Genomic DNA, 24,114 nt, shown 5'->3' with positions numbered 1-24,114 from the left:
TCTTTTAATTCAGGATAATAATTAAAGTTAAATGAGATTGGGTAAGAGGGTATTTCTTTTTTTTTTTTTGAGGAACCTTGGTACTGTTTTGTAGTGTGGCTGCACCAGTTTTCATTCCCACCAACAGTGCACGAGGATTCCTTTTTCTCTACCTCCCCACCAACACTTGCTATTTCTTATCTTTTGGATAGTAGCCATTCTGATGGGTTTAAGATAATATTACCTCATTGTGGTTTTGATTTGTATTTCCCGGATGATGAGTCATGTTGAGCATCTTCTTGTGTGTCTGTTGCCATCTGTATGTCTTTGGAAAAATGTGTATTTAGGTCCTCTCCGCAATTTGTAATCATGTTTTTTTTTAGAGTTGAGTTGTAGAAGTTTTTTATATATTTTAGATACTAAACCCTTATTGGGTATATCATTTTTTAAGGTCAATTTTTATTTTTTATTTTTTACAATTTTATTTATTTATTTGTCAGAGAGAGAGAGATAGAGCACAAGCAGGGGGAGGGGCAGAGAGAGAACCCGATTCCCTGCTGAACAAGGAGCCCAATGTGATACTTGATCCCAGGACCTGGAGGTCATGACCTGAACCTAAGGCCCTTTTGTTTTGTTGATGGTTTCCTTCCATGCACAGAAGCTTTTTATTCTGATGTAGTTCCAGTAGTTTACTTTTCCTTTTGTTTTCCTTGCCTGAGGAGACATAGCTAGAAAAATGTTGCTACAGCTGATGTCAAAGAAATTACTGCTTGTGTTCTCTTCTAGGATTTTCATGGTTTCAGGTATCACATTTAGGTCTTTAATCCATTTTGAGTTTATTTTTGTGTGTGGTATCAGAAAGTTGTCCAGTTTCATTCTTTTGTATGTGGCCTCCCAGTTTTCCCAACACCATTTATTGAAGAGACTGTCTTTCCCCACTGTATATTCTTGCCTCCTTTGTCATAGATTGATTTACCATATGAGCAAAAGTTTGTTTCTGGGCTTTCTATTCTATTCCATTGATTTAGGTTTCCATTTGTGTGCCGGTACCATACTGTTTTGATTAATCCATCTTTGTAACATGTCTTGAAATCTGGAATTGTGTTACCTCCAGCTTTGTTCTATGGTTCTGCATATATTCTCTATAATTCTACTATTGGGTATTTACCCAAAAGAATGAAAACACAAATTCAAAAATGATAGAGGTACTCCTCTGTTTATTACAGTATTATTAATGGTATTTAAGATATGCAAGCAATCTAAATGTCTATTGATAGAGGAATGGATAAAGAAGATGTGTGTGCGTGTATTCGTGCACACACGTGTGCACACACACACACTCACACAGAGAGAATATTACTCAGCTATAAAAAAGGATGAGATCTTGTTATTTGTGACAACATGGATGGACCTAGAGGATATGCTGCTAAGTGAAATAAGCTGGACTGAGGAAGAGAAATGCCATGTGATTTCACTTATATGTAGAAACTGACAACAAAACAAATGAGTAAAACAATAAGACAAACAAAAAGCAGAATCAGACCTTTGAATACAGAGGACAGAACTGATGATCGCCAGAGAGGCTGGGGCTGGGGGAATGGGAATAATGATGAAGGGGAGTGGGAAATACATGCTTCCAGTTATGAAATGAATAACTCACGGGAATAAAAGACACACAGCCTAGGGAATATGGTCACGGATATTGTAATAGGTTTAGATGATGACCATACTTATAGTAAGCAGAGCATAACGTATAGACTTCTTGACTCACTATGCTGTACACCTCTCAACTATACTCAAATATTTTTAAAAATAAAATTAAGTGAAATTAAAACTTCAGTTCTGCTATTACATTAGCCACATCTTAAATGCTCAGTAACAACATGTGGCTTGTGGCTATGAAATCGGATGGTGCAGATGTAAAATGTCTCCATCAACACTGGAAGTTTTATTGGGCAGCACTGGTCTAGAAGATAGGGACCAGGTGTGTACTGTTACAATATCTGCCCTACATATGGTTAACTACTGGGTGGAGGCACCAGAGGATGTCTTCTTGGCTTGAGCTTTACCTCCTCACACCCCATGAATTACTAGCACTAAGACTAATACAGAAAATCTTCATGAATCTATGAGATTACCCATCACTCTCCCCATTGGCTTAATGTGGGCCAGTCAGGGAGCTCCTGGGATCACATCAGGGGGTATGGTATTCCTGGGGTAATCTTTCTAGTGGTCTTCCATCTATATTCTGAGGCTTCTATCATGTCTTAATCTCTGGTCCTGGTTTAGGGTCCTGGTTACATATTAAATGGTAAAATGCTCTGCCTGCTACAGACCAGCAGAAAAAGTTGATTCTGGAAGGCTAGCCTGGCTTTAGGACTGTGCCAAGTGTTTTGGAGACCAAAGAAGCATAGTCGTCTGTGTCTGCCCTCCAGAAGCACTCACCCTCACTGGTCTTCAACTTCCCTGAACCATAGCACTGGAATCTGTAGCACTTAGGGAGGTACCCTCCCTCCCTCCCCCTACCCCAGATACACACATTGCTCAGGGGTTCTGTATATCAAATCTTGTCTTCCTGGCTGCATTATAAACCTAGAAGTTGATATACCCCTCTTAGAGTTCTTAGCATAGGCCTGGCCAAGTGATAGATACAGATGGATAATCAATAAGGATGATTGTGGGGGTGTATTTTACCCTCTTTCCTGTGTATTATAATGGGCAACAGGTGGTATCTTTTCCAGTGATTCATGCACTGTGATTGAGTACCTTGGCTATCTCTATCCCAAACCAATATGTTGCTCCTGTTGTCTTTGTCACTATGAGAAGGAAAAGTTGATCTGGTAACTTCAGAAATTTTCAAATGAAAAGGAATTTCTTTCCAGGACAGGTTGATGAGTTTTGGCAGCACTGTTTCATTGTACAACTCCAGGGGGTGCCATTCAGAGCTTTTTCTTACGTGAACAGCAGCCCCTTGAGCTGCATAACCCAGGTCTCTGAGTATTGGAACTGATTTAGTAATTCTTTCTTATGCCTTTTCCAATACTATTGTTGGTACCCTTCAGTCTGCTAGGTGTTATTTGTGGTAAAACTGGAAGGCATGTCAGCATAGGTTAGATGACTCTTCAGGGTCTCTAGGCTGTGTGATTCTAGAACACTATTCACATTCACAAGTTCCTTATTAGACACTGCCAGTTTCCCATTGGACCCCAAATCATCACACTGATGCAAGTATAATGTCAGTTACATCAAGATGACTTTGATGGGAGGTGGAGAAGAGGTTGTAGGTGACTATTCTTAATCCAAAACTGGGGAAAATAAGTTGGTTCTGAGGGGTCTGTGAAAGTCCTTCCCCCACTCTCCTTAGCAGAGAGCAGTAGAGGTTCAATGTCACTGCCTCACACCAAGGTGGCTCAGCTCTTTGTCTCATGCTTACCTAGTTGGGCTTATCTGATGAGTAGAAAGCAATCTGAAGAGTCTGATTTAATGGACTTTAAGAAATCCACCTGTCGGGTCCCTGGGTGGCTCAGTGCGTTAAACCTCTACCTTGAGCTCAGGTCATGATCTCAGGGTCCTGGGATTGAGCCCCGCATTGGCCTCTCTGCTCGGCAGGGAGTCTGCTTTCCTTCCTCTCTCTCTGCCTGTCTCTTTGCCTACTTGTGACTCTGTCAAATAAATAAATAAAATATTAAAAAAAAAAAAGGAAAGAAATGCACCTGCCTTAAAATCTTTTCCATCCATCCCTAACACTTGAAATGAACTAGTAGACATTTTGTGTGTGTGTGTCAAATAATACTTCCTATAAAAATTAAAGATGGACTTCAAGTTAATATATTAGAGTTAAAAATCAGAATAATGGTTACCTTTGTGGGGGTGGGGACGGTATTGGCTGGTAGGGGAATGGAGAACTTCTCAGCTGCTGCGAATGTTCTGTTTCTCTATTTAGATGTTCACCTATGGAAGATTTATGGGACTTTACAGTTATGATTTGTATATCCTTTTGTATGCTTATGAATCTTCAAAATAAAGTTTATTTAAAACAATTCTTGGGGCGCCTGGGTGGCTCAGTCAGTTAAGCAGCTGCCTTCAGCTCAGGTCATGATCCCAGGGTCCTGGGATCGAGTCCCGTATTGGGGCTCCCTGCTCAGCAGAGAGCCTCCTTCTCCCTCTCTCTCTGCCTGCTGCTCTGCCTACTTGTTCTCTCTCTCTCTCTCTCTCTCTCTCTCTGTGTCAAATAAAAAAAATCTTAAAAAAAATAAAACAGTTCTTCGAAGATGGCCTCAGGAAGCATTCACAGATATTTATGACAGTTAAAGTAAGGAAGGGAGTTTCTTTCTGAAGGGGAGTTGGCAGTGTGCTGGGAGTACTGGAGCCTGACACAGAGGAGTAGATGACAATGGAGAGGAGGGGCAGATTGGCCCTCCTCGAGCTTCTGCCCTGGCACATCTGCCCTGTTCATTCTGCCCTGGCACATCTGGGAAGAGAGTACAAGCCCCTGGTGAATTGGATACTTTTTTAAATTTTTTTAGTCCAGCCCCTGTTCTTCAAAGATGTCAGAAAGGTAAGCAGGTTAGAGAGAACACTGGAGTGAAGAGTGCCTCTTCCTGACCTGGTAACGGGAGATGCGGATTCTCGGGGGGCCAGTTCGCATCAGGAAAGCAGAGAGCCTGCCCTTCATTTGGAAAGCAAACCATAGACGAGTTCTTCCAGCATAACCTGGCTCTGGTTAGGTGAGAAAACTCCAATAAACCACGGCCACCTGGATACTCGCTGTCGAAAGCTCTGTGTCTCCGTATTGAGGCAGAGAAGAGGCGCAGAGCTCTGCCAGGAAATCTCCCCTCACTCTCCTCCAGACCAGTGGCTGTCTCTTCATCCCCTCTTCTGCGTGGCACCCACATGGGGTCCATGCGTGTGAGCGGGTGTCCTGCTTCCCCTCTTGCTGGAGAGTCAGCCCGCTCCCCAAGGTGTCACCGTCCAGCCTCTGAGAAATATTTAGACTGGATATTTAGGTGATTTCCAGGTGCCAGACTGGCCTCGTGAGAAATGCAGATGAAAGTAAGCCTGTAGGAAAATGCTGGCTTGGCTTTGAGGCATTCTCATTCATGTTGCCCATAAATAGTTATTATGTTCTCAGCCACAGCCCCGTCTGTTTCTTCAGTACCACCTGGGTCCAAAATTTGAGGTGAAAGAAATGCCAATAAATTCTTGTCGGTGAATGTTTTTTCTTCAGGGACCTCCGTATTGGGTTGACAGCAGTTGTACAAAGGGACCCCGCACCAGGCTTCCCTGAGGAGTCTTTGAGTTCTCCTTGTTTCTATGGAACAAATGAGCTTTTTCAGCAACAGGCTTACATTCTCCTCATGTCCCTCCTCTTTGTCTCAGAGCAGAAACGGAACCAAATCCCAGCACCGTGCAAGGCTGTTCGCAGCTATATTATTACAGTCTGGGTCTTGTCAGCTCTTTGTGCCCTATGGGATTCCTCGGAGAAAACATTCACACCTTATGTTTGTCAAGTACTTCGCATGGCACTTTCATAAGCCTTAGCTCCTCTGATTCCTCGAGCAGCCCTGGGAAGTAGTAGGCATCACTCCTCTGGGAGGTTGGGTGACCTCCTCCAAGTCACACAGCCGTTCTTACAACTGCCAGTAAGTGTGCCCCCCCCCCTTTTTCCCCCTGTTCCCTGTGTTATTAAAGGTATTTCAACATCAGTAATCAAAACAGGAAGCCAGTTGTGAGATTTATGTTAAGATCTGGTTATGTTACTGGTCCGATGAAGCAAACGTTTTGGAAAGTCGTCCGAGTTAGGGACTGTCCAGAGAGAGCAGCCTCCTTTCATGGAGCCCCTCTTGCCTTTTGAGTGTGGGGGCTGCTCATTGGACTCAGTCTGCAGAGCAGGGCAGCCCTGGCTTGCTGAGGTGTGGTGAGGGGGCTTGAACTTGGAAGCCTTCACAGTTTCCCTGAGCCCCCGGTGTTTTCAGATTTGCTTTTGCAAATGTATTATTCACTGAATGGCTATCTTGACTCTAATACAACGAAATGACATAAAATTTGGAAAGAGACTAATGGTAGTTAAGACTAGGAGCCTTTTCTAAGAACTTCACATGTATTATTAACTCATTTGGTTTTCATAACAAGCCTTGATTACCTCCATATTTCACTGCCCAAAGTCACAGTGCTTATAACTGGGGGAGCTGGGATTGAATCTTGTTGAAGTCCATTGTCTGAGCTCCCGATCAGTAGGTCTTCTAGGGATAATTCTTTTTTTTCGTTAATACAAAATTCAGATCCTGAGCCCTAAGTCCCCCCAAGAGGATCATTGGCAAAGGAGTTCTCTAAACATCTCAAATGGGCCCTAAGAAATTTTCTTGAAGAGAAGAGATAGTTGTAGCAATAGCACTTCTAGACCTGACCTCCAGAAAGAGTGGAGTTGGTTCTGAGGGGTCTGTGAAAGTCCTTCATCAAAGGGCTTTTTCTAGCCCTTCACTGATTCCCATATCTGTGAATGAGAATGCCCCCTGGAAACTGACAGAGGACAATGCACTGTGAACTCCTGGAAGTCTAGTCCCAGATTTCTTTGTTTCTTTGTTTCCATGAGAGCATTATGGCAAAAACACTTCAAGCAGTTGAGTGAACATGTAGCTGGACTCCTCCCATACAGGTTCCCAAAAGCTGTCCATGGAATATGGCTTATAGATACCAACTCCATAATAGGGCAACTGGGAAGCATTGGTTCTTAATTTAAGATTCACAACAGTGGGTTTTAAAGGCAGGGCAATGAACTTGCAACATTGCATACCATGTTTTGGATACATGTGTATAGGTACCCTTTTTTCATTGGAGCCTCAGCGGAATCCATGACCCCCAAACACTGAATAACTGTGACTACAAAGACATCTCATTAATTTATTTATGTGTAGCTTTTCTGTGAGATAAGATGGCAGATTCTGAAAGCACTGGTATTACGGGTTTTAAGGGATTATCACGATCTATGTACTTTGCACTTTACTAATTTTCTCCGCATAGATATGGAATGGATTCAAGTAGACCTTTGTATTCTGTATATTTACAGACTGGGTTTTTCCATCTACCCCATGGAGACTTCTTCATTGAGCCTGTCAAAAAGCATCCACTGGCTGAAGGAGAATACCACCCACACATCATTTACAGGAAGCCGAGGCAGAGACCTCCAGAGAAGGAGGAACCAACCTGTGGATTAAAGGGTATTGTGACTTGAATCTCCTCACCTCGTTGTACAGTCTGTTTTGTTCCATTATTGTTCTGCTACAACATGACCTGCTCTTACTCACATCTGTTATCTCTTCCCCCTTTCTGTTGCCACAGAGTATGTGCCCTTGTAGGAATAATCTATATGCCAGTCTCTTCATGTTCTTAATGGGAAGGGGAAAAGGCATCACCCACATCTTTGCCACATTAATTGATGATATTCACATGATATTCATCATGATGAATTGTTTGTTTTTTAAACTCTTTGAATTCCTTAGAAGATGATAGTCTAAACTAAAGACAATGAGTTTCACTATTAGCAAAGTTATAATACTTTAGGGTGGACTATTACCAAACTGCTTGTCATATCCGCACATGAAAGGCAGATTTCAAGGTGTGATGATGCTGATGTGCGAAGAGAAACTGAAAGAATTATCAACACTTTATCAGGTGATGAATTCAGCAAAGCTTCTTTTGGCTGCCTTTTGTTTGTAGTTCACTGACATATGTTCCCTGCCCCTCGACTCAAGAGGGATCCGAATTGGATTGCAGAGAGGTCTGCCTTGTACCAAATAGTTTCAGGTAGTTTTCAGAGGTGAATTGACCCAAGTTATTTCCTTGCAATTCCCATATTCTCTCTGATTCGTATGCTATAATAATCTATGCATAAAGGACCACTGGAAATTGAGACATTTTCTTAAATATGGTACAGTTTCTCCTTTCTTCAGAGGAAAAAAAAAATAATGGGCTGGGGGATAGTTAACAAAAGGAATCCATAATATTATTTCTATGTCTTAAGGATTTGGGTTTCATGGACCTCCGTGGGAAAATAGATTTGCTAATCTAGACGGATTCTAATAAAGATTTGAGAGGACTCAGAATTTTGCAAGCAGGAGAAGGAAAGAACAAGGGTACAAGTCATTTCTTTATAGACTTCACCCAGACCCTGGGATAGATGGTAACTTTCCTGGGAGTTTCTTCTGTGATCTTAGCAGAGTATGTAAACAAGAAGAAATTTTGAGTCTGTAATGTTTCCTGTACACAAAAATGGACAGCTGGTTACATTCCTTAACTTTAGGAAGCTGTTTCAATTTCATCCTGAATTAGATAACAGACTGTCTAATTCTCCTTATAGCAAAAGCTAAGAGAAGGGAAGAGATTCTTCTTCTGGATGGTCTGATTGATTAAGTTACCAATCCAGATAACTTAGTCTCTATGTGAAATTTTAGGGCTCCAATCTAATCACTTGAAGAATTTCCCAATTCCTGTTACACAGTGGATGATGGGATAACACTTTGTGTGATTCACTCTTTTTGAGATCACTGGGTCATCAGTATGGCAGAGCAAGTTACTAGGGCGGTGAGTGAACTTGGCCAGAGAATTGCTTCCCTAGCCACAGTTGTGCTATGGAATAAGTTAGGTTATTCCTCATGTACCCAACATGAACACCTTCGCTTTGAGGTAGACTTGATTAATAATGAACTGAGAATGGCATATATTTCATCTTAAAGGCAAAAAGGATGGGTAGGAAAAAGTAGGGTTTACGAATGTCATGTCCCCATTAGGTCACATACCATACCTCAGCCTTAGTGCTTGTCATACCATTTCCTTATTCATTCTCCACCAACCCTAAGACTTACCATTACTTTGGAAACTTCTCTGATTAATCCCATTTGGAACAGTCTTTGCATTGTGAATTTCTCTACACATATCTTCTAAAACGTGCTTAAATCTTCACAATATCAGAATTGAATAGATAGCTCTGTTGGAAGAACACTTAAGGTGCCATAATGCAGCCCATTTTTTTTCACCAAAGAAGCAGTGTGACTCAGAGAAGGGAGTGAACTTTCAAAACCATGAAGGTGGGAGGTGTTCAGAATATGGTCAAGCTTAGATGTCAAGGTTCTGTTATATCTTGGGCTTTATACTCCCTCGTGGTTATCTTTATGTCTTCTTTGAATATATAAATCTTATTTTATCAGCTGTCTTGAAAGCCCCATTAAGGTAGGTCCCTTCCCAAACAGTATGTATCATAGTGTAATGTGAAAAGGAGAAGTTTAGTAAATCACCGGAATGAAACGAAGAGTGATTGATAACCAAATAGATGAGACTAAAGTATACTAGCCTCTCCTCTATATAACATTGATAGAAAGAAAAAGGAAGTGTGCATTTTCTAGAAGTTGACAAGTGTCCATCATTTGTGACCATCTCTGTTCCATGGACAATAAACATGATTTAATACCTAAATGATAGATAGAGATTCAAGAATAATCTAATGTGCTTGTGAATATTCTTAAAATATACGTGACCTTTGGATTTTACAAATCTTGGTATATTGAAATGGACTTGGTCTTGCTAAACAAGGTAATTGCATTGTTCTTAGACCACGTTACCCTGCAGAAATGATGGAATTAACTGACAGTGTCCATGTCATTAGCCAGCATTAAGGTACACTTTATACTTAGGTCAGCTGGTGTTGCAAAGTTGAATTACTGTGATTATATCAAGAAAGATCCTATTTACTTGTGTAAAATGTTCTGTCTTTGTTACGTTTAAAGCTGGAACACCTTTGGTATTGAAAAAAGATGTCCTTTAAAAAAGCTCTAGTTGTTCAGGAAGGAAAATGTGTCAATTACTTTCCTCTAAAATGTGTCCCTTTACTTATGTTGATCTCGCATATAGAAAGGTGTCCAGGAGTTTCACAGTGGGTCCCTTATTATTATGGTCTGAAAGTTCATTTGATTAAACTCTCAAGAAATTCATTTTATTGACGTTGGCAATTTCCTTTATCTCAGGTTTTTTTTTATCAAGAACATAGACTGGGACTTGAGTGGCTATTAGATGGAAGTATCAAGGGGAACTATGGTTTTAGGAAGCTAGGGAGGGGGAATTAACACCAGTCAGATCAGATGCTACCTGGCTACCAGTTTGTCTGTGGCAGAAAGTGGTCTAGGCAGGTAAGATCAGAGTTTGAGATTTCATACATTAGGACAGTAGGCTAGGAACATGGGATCTGGTTCCTGACATGCATTTTTGAGTTCAAAATTTATTCATTTAGCAATTATCTATTGGGTATATTCTTTATGGCTGGTACTCTCCTAGGTTTTATGGGTTCATATGTGAATATGATATAATTCTTGGTCTTCAGAGCTGACAGCCTGGATATAGGACATGGGTAAGTAGGGATCTGGTCCAGATTTTATCAGTATATGATAAGACCATGAAGGGAGATGAAATCTTAATGCATGTATTGGGCTTTTTGTCACTCTGCCTTACGTTTGCCCAAGGACAAGTAGCTGTAATTCATTCATTTTCCCTGCTGTAACTGTATTCCATTATGTGAATCTTTCACTTGTCCAACCTCCTGTGAGTAGATCTGTAGTGCTTCCAGTTTGGAGCTATTATATATTATGTTGTAAAAACTCTTCTTGAAAATGTTTCTTAGGATTCAAGTCCATAGGGTTATCCCACATATATACCAAGTAGTAGAATGCATATCTCCTAGGATATTTACATCTGGCTTGACTGGATGATGCCACTTATTTTCCATAGTTGATGTTCAAGTGCAGTGAGTGAGAGTTCCCACTGTTCCATATTCTGTCCAATACATGCTGTCCTCACTTTTAAATTTGGCCGCTCTAGTGGACATGAAGTGCTACCGCTCTATGCTTAATGTTGAACTTCAACCTCTTTGTTAGGGAGTTGAGCCCCAGATCTATGGCTTATGGCGATAGATTCTCCATGAATAGTTCTACCTAGAGTGGAAGCCCAGAGAACCAGCTTTAGGTTTGCTTACTCATTTCTTCATTTTCTGGTTCGCTTTTTCACTTAGTCTCTGATCTGACTTTTCAACTTGTCTTTTTTTTCCTCCAGAGCAAAAGTGAGCAGCAGATATCTCACGTCTGCAACTAGCTGTGTGTATCAATCAGGGTTCAGCTAGAGAAGCAGAACCAGTAGGAGATCTGTATGAGGATATTTACTGCAGGAAATTGGTTACCACAGTAGTGGGGGCTGGCTAGCAAACCCCAAATCCAGGACTGGCCATCAGGAAAGGCAGGATGCTGGTGTCAGGTCTGGGCTAAAGCAGCTGTCCAAGGCAGAGTTTTCCTAGAAAGTCTCAGCTCTATTCTTAAGGTCTTTTAGTTGATTAAATCAGGCCTACAGATTATCGAGAATAATTCTCTTTACTTTGGCTTTTCTAAAGCCAACAGATAAAGGACTTTAATTTACATCTGTGAGACACCTTTTCACAGCAACACCCAGATCAGTGTTTGATGGAGTACGGGGGACAGCAGCCTAGCCAAGGGGACACCTAGAAAAGATCATCATGGTCCATCTTTTGCTTTTCTCACCAAATTTCTGCTTACTTATATTTGTTTTTCTTTTTTCTATTTTTGGACTCCGAAGATTTCTTCCCTTTTTGATGCTTATTCGGGGCTTAACACGGAGAAATCAGTCTTGAGTAAGATTTCTTATGGAAGTCATTTGGAAATTTGTGAGTTGTCTTTTAAATGGCACGCACAGACATTACCAAATACTAACAAATGTTTTAAATGTTATACCATTAACAATAGCTCATTAGAATAATCAGCATATCAGATCACTAATCAATGTAGTAAGTGCAGGGTGAATGGTTCTGATTTTATGGAAATCCACTTAGTTAATTCTAAATCACTGCCATATTCTATACTGGTTCTAAAGCACACAAGTTGTTTGTTTGTTTGTTTTGGCTAACAGCAAACTTTCTTTTTTTTTTTTAAAGACTATTTATTTATCTGACAGAGAGAGATCACAAGGAGGCAGACAGGCAGGGAGAGAGAGGGGAAGGTGGAAGCAGGCTCCCCGCTGAGCAGAGAGCCCGATGTGGGACTCGATCCCAGGACCCTGAGATCATGACCTGAGCTGAAGGCAGATGCTTAACCCACTGAGCCACCCAGCCGCCCCAACAGCAAACTTTCTGAGTAGAGCCTGCCTGAGACTTGTCGTGAAATTCCGGATTACCTGATTGCCTTATGATTATAGCCACTCCACAGTGATCCATACCTGACTTTGCTGTGAGGTGGTTAACATTTTAATTGTTATTCTGTCCTTTTTTTCCTCTTAGTGAGATGGCCTGTTGGTTTTGATTACTGGCTTTCAGAACTGGTGGGAAGATGGGTGAAGCGGTTCAAGCTTTTACCCATGAGAGGGATGAGAGGACTGTTGGGGAGAATTTGGGGAAATACATAATGCATAAATGTGCGGAAAGAGAAATTGGCAACCCGTTTCTTTTGTTTGCTTAGTAAAATCTAAGACCAAGACCATAGGGACTCAAAGCACCCGTTGTCTCTGTGCTGCAGCGGCTTGGTAGCTCTGAGAGACTCCTGGATCCGGTCAGAAGCCTTTCCTCATGAGGCAGGCCTCACCACGGACTCCCAGCCTTGCATTTCCTCACTACTTGACAGCTCTTTGCCTTTTCCATCATCATTTCAGGGCCATAGGCTCCCACGTTCTGAACATATCATATCTATTTGGAGCTTATCATTCCAAACATAGCATTTGCCTTTCTGAACTAGTTTTTATTCCTCAAAAAAGCCTTGCTTTTCCTTAGCCCTTGTGTTTAGGTTCCTTCTGCCTGAAACCTGTTTTCCCCAGAAGCTTTATTGAATTACTTCTGTTTTTTTTTTTTTGTTCTTTATTTCTTTTTTTGTTTTGTTTTGCTTTTTAGGACTTACGCATAGCTTCCTTTAGAAAACCTTCTTGGCTCAATCTGCATTAGATGTTTCTCCTCTGACTCTTAACACCAGCTTCCCCTATGTCAGGCTCTATCATATGATGAAAATCTGTCTGTGTCCTTCTCTGCACTGTAAGCTTAACGGAGCTGAGAATCATGTCTGTTCATTCACAAGCTTGTCTCCAAGATCTGAGAGAGTTCCCAGCCAGGGGTGGAATCAGAAATGCTGAACTTGGAAGTACTGAGTTTCTGGACCATCTCTGATATATTTGGCAACTTATTACAAGCTTGTATTTAGCTATATGGAACACGTTTAACTTCAGAGAATACCCAGACTTGCCTAAAGAAATTTAGTAGACATGCTGATGCCTGAACATTGAAGAGAAGTTTGCATAAGACAAAACGTGGCTGTGGTTGGGACTCTTGGCCCAAGGTTGTAGCTGAAAGTGACTACTTCAGATTTTGATTTTAGAATAAAAGAGGGTGGATGGGTAAGAGAAAGCAAGTGACGTTCATTCCCTCGGCAAGCTCCACCAGGCACCGTTCTAGGAACTGGGGATGCAGGGCCGAACAGATCACTGACCGAGGCAGGAATATAGAGACAGTGAGGCGTGGGAGCCTAAGGCAGGCAGGAGAGGGGAGCTCTCCAGGGAGAGGCACAGAAGAGCAAGTGCCTTGGAAGATAAGAGGGCTGAGCCGTCATTAGCATCTGACACAAGGATTTTCAGCTTCCTGTGGAGAGTTGGGAGGACAATTCTCAGCTGCTCCTGGAGGCAGATTTCAGGTATCCTTTCAAAAGCTGCTTCCTTGTGAGTCTTCTCCCCTTACATGGTTGGCCCTAGGAGGACTGATGAGTTCCGAAAGGTCACCCTGCGTTTTGATGTGGTCCCTGGAGTCTTCTACCTTCCTGCCTCCCCACCTTCCTCTCCTTCCCTGCCCCGTAGATGTTCCTTCAGATGGGCTCACCTCAGGGCTTATGCACTTACTGTTGTTCCCTCCACTGGAACATGCGCCCTCTCTCCCTTGCCCCCGCCATTTCTTCATGGCTTATTCTCTCCCATTGCTCAGGTCACTGCTCAGGTTCACACAATCAGAGAAGACTTTCTGATCACCATCTAACATAGGAGTCTTTCCGTCACTGTGTAAACTCTATATCCTACTTTCTCTATTTTCAGAGCATTTGTCATCACTTGATGTCACTCACCTATGTATTTGTTATTGTCTGTCTTCCCCCAACTAGAATGTAGATACCCTGAAGGCACACACTACCTCACTTTTGTTCTCTGATGTATCCCCACTGCCCAGCACAGAGCCTGCCATAGTAAGCACCTAGTAAATGTTGAGTGAATGAGTGAGTAAATGAATGAACGTAGCTTCATTCATGATAATCCTGTAGAACTTGTAGTCCGTTTCCAGCACTAGACTCATCTTTGTACCAAGGATACTTGTATCCTAAATATTGAGCCCAGTGTCTGATCCTCATAGTTTGTTGATAAATGTTTGTCCACTGAATGAGTGAATGATGTGTACTTCCAAAAGGGTCCTGCAGGTGTGAGCAAACATTTAACCTCACCAAGGCTGGGGGTCCAAGCATACCAAGAGTGCTCTGAGTCACTGAGGGAAGGCAAATATGTTCCCTGGGAAGCAGCTAATGTTAACTATGTATTTGTTTCACTGCTTGATTAATGTCAGTGTTTGTGGAAACAAACATTCCCACCCCCATATAGTCCCATTTCAGTGTAGCAGCTGGAAGTCTCATAAATAACCATGAAATTTTCTCTATGGGGAAGGAAGTTTACTTGTTAGATTTGAAATAAAATATTTGAGGAAATTATGAGTGCATTTTAAGCTTCAAATTCTCTGCTCCAAAGGCAGAAAAGTGGATCCCTAGGGTATTTTCTGGGCAAATAAGCCAAAGCTTAGAAAGTTCCAGAATTTAATTTACATGAATGTGTGTGCCATTGGTTGACCTTTCTCCCTCCAGGATATATTAATTTGCTGTTTCTATGGGCTGGATACTAAGTGACACAGCTCTGAACATGGCAGGTTGGACCCTGCCCTCATGGACTTACAAGTTTGAAGGAAAAGAGTTTAACAAAAATTGTAAAAATAGCACACATGAGCATTGTGACAAATGCCATAAGAGTGTATAGAAGAGAATCCCAGTATGATCAGGAGCGTTAAAGAAGGTCTGTCTGAGAGAAGCCATAGACTGGTTATAAATTCTTATGGAGCCATTTTCCTTGAGATCATTTCTATGGAACATCAGCATTTAAGGAATGGTATCTGTTAGGGATTATATTGTATCCCCCGAAATTCCATTGTTGAAGTTCTAAGTCTTGGTACCTCAGAACGTAACTACATTTGGAGATAGGATCTTTAAAGAGGTAAATGAATTAAAATATGATCATTAAGGTGGGCCCTAATTAAATATGGTGTCATTAGAAGAAGAGGGTATTTGGACACAGATACATACAGCCAAGACCATGTGAAGACATAGGGGGAGGATGGTCATCTTCAAGCCCAGAAGAGAGTCCTCAGAAAGAAAGCAGGTTGCTAACACCCTGATCTTGAACTTCTAGCCTTCAGGATTGTGAGGAAATAAATTTCTGCTGTTTAAGCTACTCAGCCCGTGGTACTTTGTTCTGGTGGCCCTAGCAGATTAATAAGAGCAATGATGTGTTAGCTTACCTGCATGGCGATCCTCTAGTTATTTCAAGCTGTGAGGAGTTGGTTATGCTGCATGAAGAACAGAAGACTGTACACACAACAATAAAGTGTAGTCAGGACTGGCTATAAGGTGTGTGACTGGTGTGGCCACACAGATTCATGCTCAGAAGAGCGGCACTCCATGGTAGCCATCTTGAAATTCTTAATGATTTTATCTTTATCTCTTGTGCTTTGCAAGTGAAGACTAATCAGACAATGTAGCATGTGCTGTGGGCCTGGAGCCTCAGCCCCTACATGTTCTTGCCTCTGGCCACCTCTCTGCCTTCCCAGGATGGGTTCTCAGCCAGCTTTACTTTCTACTCTGACTACACTGCCACGTGAGCCTGTCTGGGCAGTGACCAGGGCACACCAATGTGGGGAGGCCTGCTTCCATGGCTGTCTTCCGCCCCTGGGGGAGTCTGCATGCACAGGAGGAGGTTCAAGAGTGAGTGTCCTACAGTGTCTTGGGATGAGGCATGGCAGCAGTCCTCTCCATCCTAAGCTGGCATTTGGTAGATGACTGGAAAGGGACCGCTTATCCACTTCCCATTCAGGTACTGAACTTCTCCTGATGTGGTATTTGTAATCCCATGGGGTCATCTCCCCGGGTAGCTTGAGGTCATGGGCTATAAAGGAAAGACTGACTTCTCTGCCCCTGCCCAGGACCCTATGTTTTCTTTTTGTGTTGCACTATACAAATCACGGCCCTGGGTTTACAGTTGCTTTGCTGGCAAAAAATTAAAGTGAATCTGACACATATTAATGGTACTCCCAAGACTGCTGCAGAGGATATGATACTTTATATGGAAAACTCAAAAGACTCCATTGTAAAACTGCTAGAACTCACACAGGAATTTAGTAAAGTGTCAGGATATAAAACCAATGCACAGAAATCATTTGCATTTCTATATACCAACAGTAAGACAGAAGAAAGAAAAATTAAGGAGCCAATCCCATTTACAATTGCACCCCAAACCATAAGATATATAGGAATAAACCTAACCAAAGAGGCAAAGAATCTGTACTCAGAAAACTATTAAGTACTCATGAAAGAAATTGAGGAAGACACAAAGAAATGGAAAAATGTTCCATGCTCATGGATTGGAAGAACAAATTTTGTGAAAATGTCTATGCTACCTAAAGCAATCTACAAGTTTAATGCAATCCCTATCAAAATACCATCAACTTATTTCAAAGAAATGGAACAAATAATCCTAAAATTTGTATAGAACAGGAAAATACCCCAAATAGCCAGAAGAATGTTGAAAAAGAAAACTAAAGTTGGCAGCATCACAATTCTGGACTTCAAGCTCTGTTACAGAGCTGTAATCATCAAGACAGTATGGTCCTGGCACAAAAACAGTGGAACAGAATAGAGAGCCCAGAATTGGCCCCTCGACACTATGGTCAACTAATCTTTGACAAAGCGGGAAAGAATGTCTAATGGAAAAAACACAGTCTCTTCAACAAATGGTGTTGGGAAAATTGGACAGCCACATGCAGAAGAATGAAAACTGGACCATTTCCTTATACCACACACAAAAATAGACTCAAAATGGATGAAAGACCTCAATGTCAGACAGGAATCCATCAAAATCCTTGAGGAGAACACAGGCAGCAACTTCTTCTACCGCAGCCTTAGCATATTCTTCCTAGAAACATTGCCAAAGGCAAGAGAAGCAAGAGAAAAAATGAACTTCATTCATTTTGGGGAATTCATCAAGATCAGAATTTGTATAGTAAAGGAAACAGTCAATGAAACCAAAAGACAGCCAATATAATGGGAAAAGATATTTGCAAAGGACATATCAGATAAAGGGCTAGTATCCAAAATCTGTAAAGAACTTATCAATCTCAACACCCAAAGAACAAATAATCCAATCAAGAAATGGGACGGGACTGGAAGAGATTATGCTGAGTGAAGTAAGTTAAGCAGAGAGAGTCAATTATCATATGGTTTCACTTATTTGTGGAGCATAACAAATAGCATGGAGGACAAGGGGAGTTAGAGAGGAGAAGGGAGTTGAGGGAAATTGGAAGGGGAGGTGAACCATGAGAGACTATGGACTCTGAAAAACAATCTGAGGGTTTTGAAGGGGCGGGGAGTGGGAGGTCAGGGGAACCAAGTGGTGGGTATTGGAGAGGGCACGGATTGCATGGAGCACTGGGTGTGGTGCAAAAACAATGAATACTGTTACGCTGAAAATAAATTAAAAAAATTTTTTTAAGTGCTATTAAAGATGTTAAAATATTAAAAAAAAAAAAAAGAAAAGAAATGAGCGGAAGATATGAACAGACATTTCTGCAAAGAAGACATCCAAATGGCCAGCAGACACATGAAAAAGCGCTCCACATCACTCATCATCAGGGAAATACAAATCAAAACCTCAATGAGATGCCACCTCACACCAGTCAGAATGGCTAAGATATACAAGTCAGGAAATGACAGGTGTTGGGGAGGATGTGGAGAAAGGGGAACCCTCCGACATTGTTTGTGGGAATGCAAGCTGGTGTGGCCACTCTGGAAAACAGTATGGAGGTTCCTCAAAAAGTTGAAAATAGAGCTACCCTACAACTTAGCAGTTGCACTCCTGGGTATTTACGGTAAAAATACAAATGTAGTGATCTGAAAGGGCATCTGCACCCCACTCCAATGTTCATAGCAGCAGTGTCCACAGTTGCTAAACTATGGAAAGAACCTAAATGTCCATCAACAGATGAATGGATAAAGAAGATGTGGCATACACACACACACACACACACACACACACACACTGTGTATGTGTTGTGGTGAGAACTGTGTGCTGTGTAAGACTGAAGAATCACAGACCTGTACCCCTGAAACAAATAATACATTATATGTTAATTTTAAAAATAATTTTAAAAAGAAGGAAAAAAATAATAAGAAAACATTTTTAAAAAATCCATCAAGTGGGTTTGTATACACCAGGGTCTCCCACTGGTGAGAGTGACCCATCTCTCTAGTGTCTGCAGGGCAGGGCTTCTGAGGGCCACTCTCCTTCTAGGCCTTCTGCCTTCTTTACGCACTTGCCCCATCCCAACCTGCCAAGCCTAAAGCTTTGGAGCACAGGCTGCTGCCGAGGGAGGCCCATGGGGGCTGCTGTTTCTGGGGCTCTGAAGCTGAAGGCCCTGATTTAGTGGATGCGTCTGGTGTGTCAGCATGAGGAAGGGGCAGTCCGGAAACTGAATTCAGGCCCAAGGTCCTTAACATCTTGGAGAGAGAGGGAGAATGTGATTAGAGGGCCTACTTATCCAGCTTCCGTGTCTCTCTCTCTCTCTCTCTCTCTCTCACACACACACACACACACACCCACCCACACATACACACATATACACTTCTCTTGAAATGTGATGGTTGATTAAAGAGACTCCACATATATTTAAGTGATGTCAGAAACAGTGGGATTGTTATTCTAGGTTCAGGACTTCATGTTTTAGCTAAATTTAACCTGAGGGGTGTGTGTGTGTGTGTGTGTGTGTGTGTGTGTGTAGTATGTGTATACATGTGTTTACATGTGTGGTGTGTAGGTGTGTATGTATGTATGCTGTGTATTTGTGTAGTATATATGGAGTGTGTGTGGTATAGGTGTGTGTTTATGTGTGGTGTGTGTTTGTGTAGTATGTGTACATGTGTTTACATGTGGGTTTATGTATGACGTAGGTGTGTGTTTATGTGTGGTGTGTGTGTAGTGTGTACCCATGTGTTTACATGTATGGTGTGTGGGGGGTATAGCTGTGTGTTTATGTGTGGTGTGTGTTTGTGTAGTGTGTGTACATGTGTTTACATACATGGTATGTGTGTGGTATAGGTGTATGTTTATGTGTGGCGTGTGTGTGGTATGTGTACATGTGTGTGGGTGGGTGGTGTGTAGGTGTGTGTTTAAACACACATGTTGCACACCGTTGGCTTCAGGAGGCAGACAGCTTGCTCAGCTGCGATGACTCAGGATTTATGGAAGTTCTTTCCATTCCCATTAAATAGACCAAGTTGAAATTCCAGTGCATTCTCCTAGTCAACAGAGGAGGTCTTTGTTTAATTTAACCGAGGGAGCATCCACGCCCGCAGAAGAACCCTTCCCCTTGTGGAGAGCCTGTGCTAAGAATAGAGCCAGTCCCAGCACTGCGGCCCTGCGCTTCTGAGGGAATCCTGCCGCTGTTTCCACAGGAGGGGACGGAGGGCCTGTGTTCTAGGAACCCCCCTCTGCCCCTTCCCTCCCCTCACCAGATCTTTAGCCCGAGTCAGCCCTTTCCACCAGCTCCTCAGGGACACCAGAGCTTTCTGGGGGCATCCATGAGCGCTCAGTTCCTGCAGATGGCTCTGTCCTCCCCCGGCCAGCCAGCGCCCTGACGGGACACCTGACTCACAGTGGCTTCCCCAGGGCCCTGCGGCCGGTCGGTGGCAGGGAGACAGGCAGCTGTGTGCGCGGGTCTGGTACGAAGACAGATCCATAGAGTATTGGCAGCTAAAAGCCGCTTCTCACCCCAGGACAGAGCAGCCGACCTCAGACAGCCGAGAGGAGGAGAGCCCGAGGCCTTTTATCTGGCCAGTCCTGTCAGGCTTCAGATCCCAATGGGGCTGTTTCCCCTCGGACTACGCAGACGTGCCCGGCTGAGAGAATCGCTTTCATTTGCACACCTTCTGTTTTGGGGGAATAGTCCCAGTTGAAGGCAGACGATTAGTGTCGAGGGGCAGGGGGACAAAAGCCAACTGACTAGGGATATTCTGTACTTCAGTAATGAAAAAAAAAAAATCGAGGGATAGTCTCTGGGGACACACACAGTGGTTTTTCCTGCTCATGATTCTGGCTCAGAGGATGACACGAATCGGGCTTGTGAGAACAGTCATGGCCGTCCCAGGGGAAAGACCGTTATCGAAACCCCCAGATGGCTCCATCTCACGCACCTTCCACTAGCACCGACCCAGGCTGAGATCTCTGGGATTCTGTCTTCACATTTCAGGGGACTTCTTTAGGATTCTGTGACTTGTCGATCACATCTGTGCCTGGGGGAACCGGGCTCAGCAGTAGCATGAGGCCGATTAAATTCCAACTAGTGGGGCGCCCGGGTGGCTCAGTGGGTTAAAGCCTCTGCCTTCGGCTCATGTCATGATCCCAGGGTCCTGGGATCGAGTCCCGCATCGGGCTCTCTGCTCAGCGGGGAGCCTGCTTCCTCCTCTCTCTGCCTGCTTCTGTCTACTTGTGATCTCTGTCAAATAAATGAAATCTTAAAAAAAAAAATTTCCAACTAGCTGGCAGGGACTCTTTTCCTACTCTGTGACTTCTTATTTCTATTTTGTTATGTGTAAATTGTGGATAATAAAAATTTCATACCAAGATGGGGTAGGGTGGAATCAGTGAGAACTACAAGCTCACAGTTCCTGAGTGACAAGTCCAAATTCCAGAGACCCTTGAAAACCAAAAGTAGTTTAGTGGTTAGCGACTTCGTTTGGTGGCACAGAGCAACCCGCATTGGTATGAGGCTGCTTATAATTTGCATTCATCTTAGTAAGACTAGGTGCACAGTTTGTTGTGGAAGAATCCACGTGTTTTGTTTCAGGGTGCTCCCCTAGACCCTATAGTGTTGTTCCACTAATACAGAGTGTGTGACCCAAGTTATTATTTTTTAACTGCGGCAAAATACATGTAGCATAAAATTTACTGTCTTGGCCTTTTCCGAGTGTACGGTCCAGTAGGGTTACTTATACTCACAGTGCTCTGCAACCGGTGTCTGGAATGCTTCATCTTGTAAAATGGAAACTCTACACCCATTAAACAGCTACTCTCTTCTATCTCTCCCCAACTAACGGCCATTTTGTTTTCCAGATTATGTTTAAAATGGCAACATTTTGAATTCCAGCCCATCTGGCCCCAAGGGTTTTGAATAAGGGATCACGGACCTTTGGGGAAGAGGAATGGACAGGATTTTGCAGTCACCACCCTGTGGAACCGTCCTGGAGAGGCCTGTTCCTCTGATCCCCCAGGGAGCTTTCCGCCACAGATCCCCACTTCCCAGCATCAGGAGTCCATGTGTGACAGATTGCAAAACACTGAGAACTAGCTCTGCTGGGTTCTCACTAATCACAAATAAAGTGTGGGTGCTTGAATGCAGTGACTAATACTCTCCTTCTCTGTTGTTGCCTCCATCTTGGTTTTTTTTTTTTTTTTTCCCAGGAAGTAGAGGGGCACACACTGGCGTGGGGTGTGGTGTCAGCTTTTTAGTTCTGGTGCTGTGGAGCGCAGTGTAGGACGCTGTCACAGTGAAAACGCATTTAAACCTTCATATGGACTGCACTACAGGGAACACGCTGCCAGCCTATTTAGACCCTGCTGGAGACCTTGAAAGCTGGATTTATGCATTTTGCAGAACTCTCCAGGCATGCTATGAGAAGCAGTAATGCTTACCTTGCTATTCCCAGCAGACCCAGCGTAGAGACCGGTTCTGAGTCATGTCTTCTATAACTGGAATGAGTCAGGGAATTCCTGACCCATCTCTGAGAGCTGTGGGAGTGCATGGACCACTCAGGGTCATCATCGAAATCCCGACAGTGGTCGAGTGTTGTGACTGGACTATCTCCAGCACACCACTCATTTTGTGAACAGCCTGGGGGCAAATGGAGAGGTTGGTCTCTGCAGGAGGCTTGTGGTTTCTTGCCCTGTTTTTAAATCACTGGGGACAAAAGTAGATGCTTAAAAAATTGGAACCCCCTGAACATAATTCAGAACATGAAACCCTCTGACCGATAACTCCTTATAAATACAGAATAACTTTAGGACCAGATCTTTCACTTTGGGGTTATCTAAAATATGCAAAGAATTATGTACTTTTAAAGGCGATGACACTAATGTGGATGTCTTTCTTATCATTGTACTGTTTTTGAAAAGCTATGAGAATCCTCTACTTCCAAAGAAAATGACACTAAATAGAGAATTTTCAATGTCATCTGTCTCTGGAAAAATCAAACAAATGATCAGTTTGCAGACATCCACATGGGACATTCCAAATCCATGGTGACTAGGATGCCCATGAGTGTCTGAGGCTTGGGGCCAGCTGCAGAGGAAGTTTTCCCCTTAATGACATTGCTCCCACGGTCACTGCTGTTCTCTGGCCTGTGCTGGACGTTGGTCAAACACTCAACAGCTGAAGCTGAGGTGCACTTTTCTTTTTTTTTTTTTAAATTTAATTTTATTTTTTCAGTGTTCCAGGATTCATTGTTTATGCACCACACCCAGTGCTCCATGTAATACGTGCCCTCCATAATATCCACCACCAGGCTGATCCAACCTCCTACCCTCCTATCCTCTAAAACCCGCAGTTTGTTTCTCAGAGTCCACAGTCTCTCATGGTTTGTCTCCCCCTCCGATTTCCCCCAACTCACTTCTCTCCATCTCCCCATGTCCTCCGTGTTATTCCTTATGGTCCACAAGTAAGTGAAACCATATGGTAATTGACTCTCTCTGCTTGACTTATTTCACTCAGCATAATCTCCAGTCCCATCCATGTTGATAGAAAAGTTGGGTATTCATCCTTACTGATGGAGGCATCATACTCCATTGTATATATGTATACATTGTGTATATATATATATATATATATATATATATATATATATATATATATCTTCTTTATCCATTTGTCTGTTTAAAGGACATCTTGGCTCTTTCCACAGTTTGGTGATTGTGGCCATTGCTGCTATGAACATTGGGGTAGAGATGGCCCCTCTTTTTGCTACATCTTTATCTTTGGGGGTAAATACCCAGTAGTGCAATTGCAGGGTCATAAGGTAGCTCTATTTTTAATTTCTTGAGGAATCTCCACACTGTTTTCCAAAATGGCTGCACTAACTTGCATTCCCATCAACAGTAAGAGTGTAAGAGGGTTCCTCTTTCTCCACATCCTCTCCAACATTTGTTGTTTACTGTCTTGCTAATTTTTGCCATTTTAACTGGTGTAAGGTGGTATCTCAATGTGGTTTTGATTTGAATCTCCCTGATGATTAATGGTGATGAACATTTTTTCATGTGTCTATTAGCCATTTGTATGTCTTCTTTGGAGAAGTGTCTGTTCATGTCTTGTGCCCATTTTTTGATGTGATTATCTGTTTTTTGAGTGTTGAGTTTGAGGAGTTCTTTATGGATCTTGGATATCAGTTCTTTGTCTGTATTGTCATTTGCAAATATCTTCTTCCATTCTGTGGGTTGCCTCTTTGTCTTGTGAACTGTTTCCTTTGCTGTGCAGAAGCTTTTGATCTTGATGAAGTCCCCAAAGTTAATTTTCGCTTTTGTTTCTTTTACCTTTGGAGACATGTCTCCAAAGAAGTCAAGGTTTACTTTTCTTACTTGGCCATTAGGCAGCTGAGACCTCAAGAGAAACAGGAAAACTGTGTGAGGTGTGGGGGAAAGGGGGCCCAAAACCAGAAATTAGAGTCTTAACCACACAGCATATTTGCCTGCCATCTGTTTTATTAGGGCCTG

General features: G+C 42.6%; 1 protein-coding gene across 6 annotated transcripts in view; it reads left to right on the top strand.

Annotated features, from left to right (window-relative positions):
- Positions 1–24,114, top strand: part of ADAMTS12 (ADAM metallopeptidase with thrombospondin type 1 motif 12) — a 290,913-nt gene that overhangs the window by 99,035 nt on the left and 167,764 nt on the right. For all 6 annotated transcript variants that reach the window (XR_009353736.1, XR_009353735.1, XM_059173745.1 and 3 more), the window contains one exon: positions 7,046–7,196. Coding sequence is in view for 4 of the 6 variants with exons in the window: in XM_059173745.1 (XP_059029728.1) it covers positions 7,046–7,196 (151 nt within the window). In the remaining 2 variants the exon portion in view is untranslated. The remainder of the gene's footprint in view (positions 1–7,045; positions 7,197–24,114) is intronic.

Source organism: Mustela lutreola, chromosome 5, assembly GCF_030435805.1.
Source record: "Mustela lutreola isolate mMusLut2 chromosome 5, mMusLut2.pri, whole genome shotgun sequence".
NCBI lineage: Eukaryota > Metazoa > Chordata > Mammalia > Carnivora > Mustelidae > Mustela > Mustela lutreola.
Note: the sequence above shows the minus strand (reverse complement) of the source record. Positions and strands in the feature narration are given on the sequence as shown.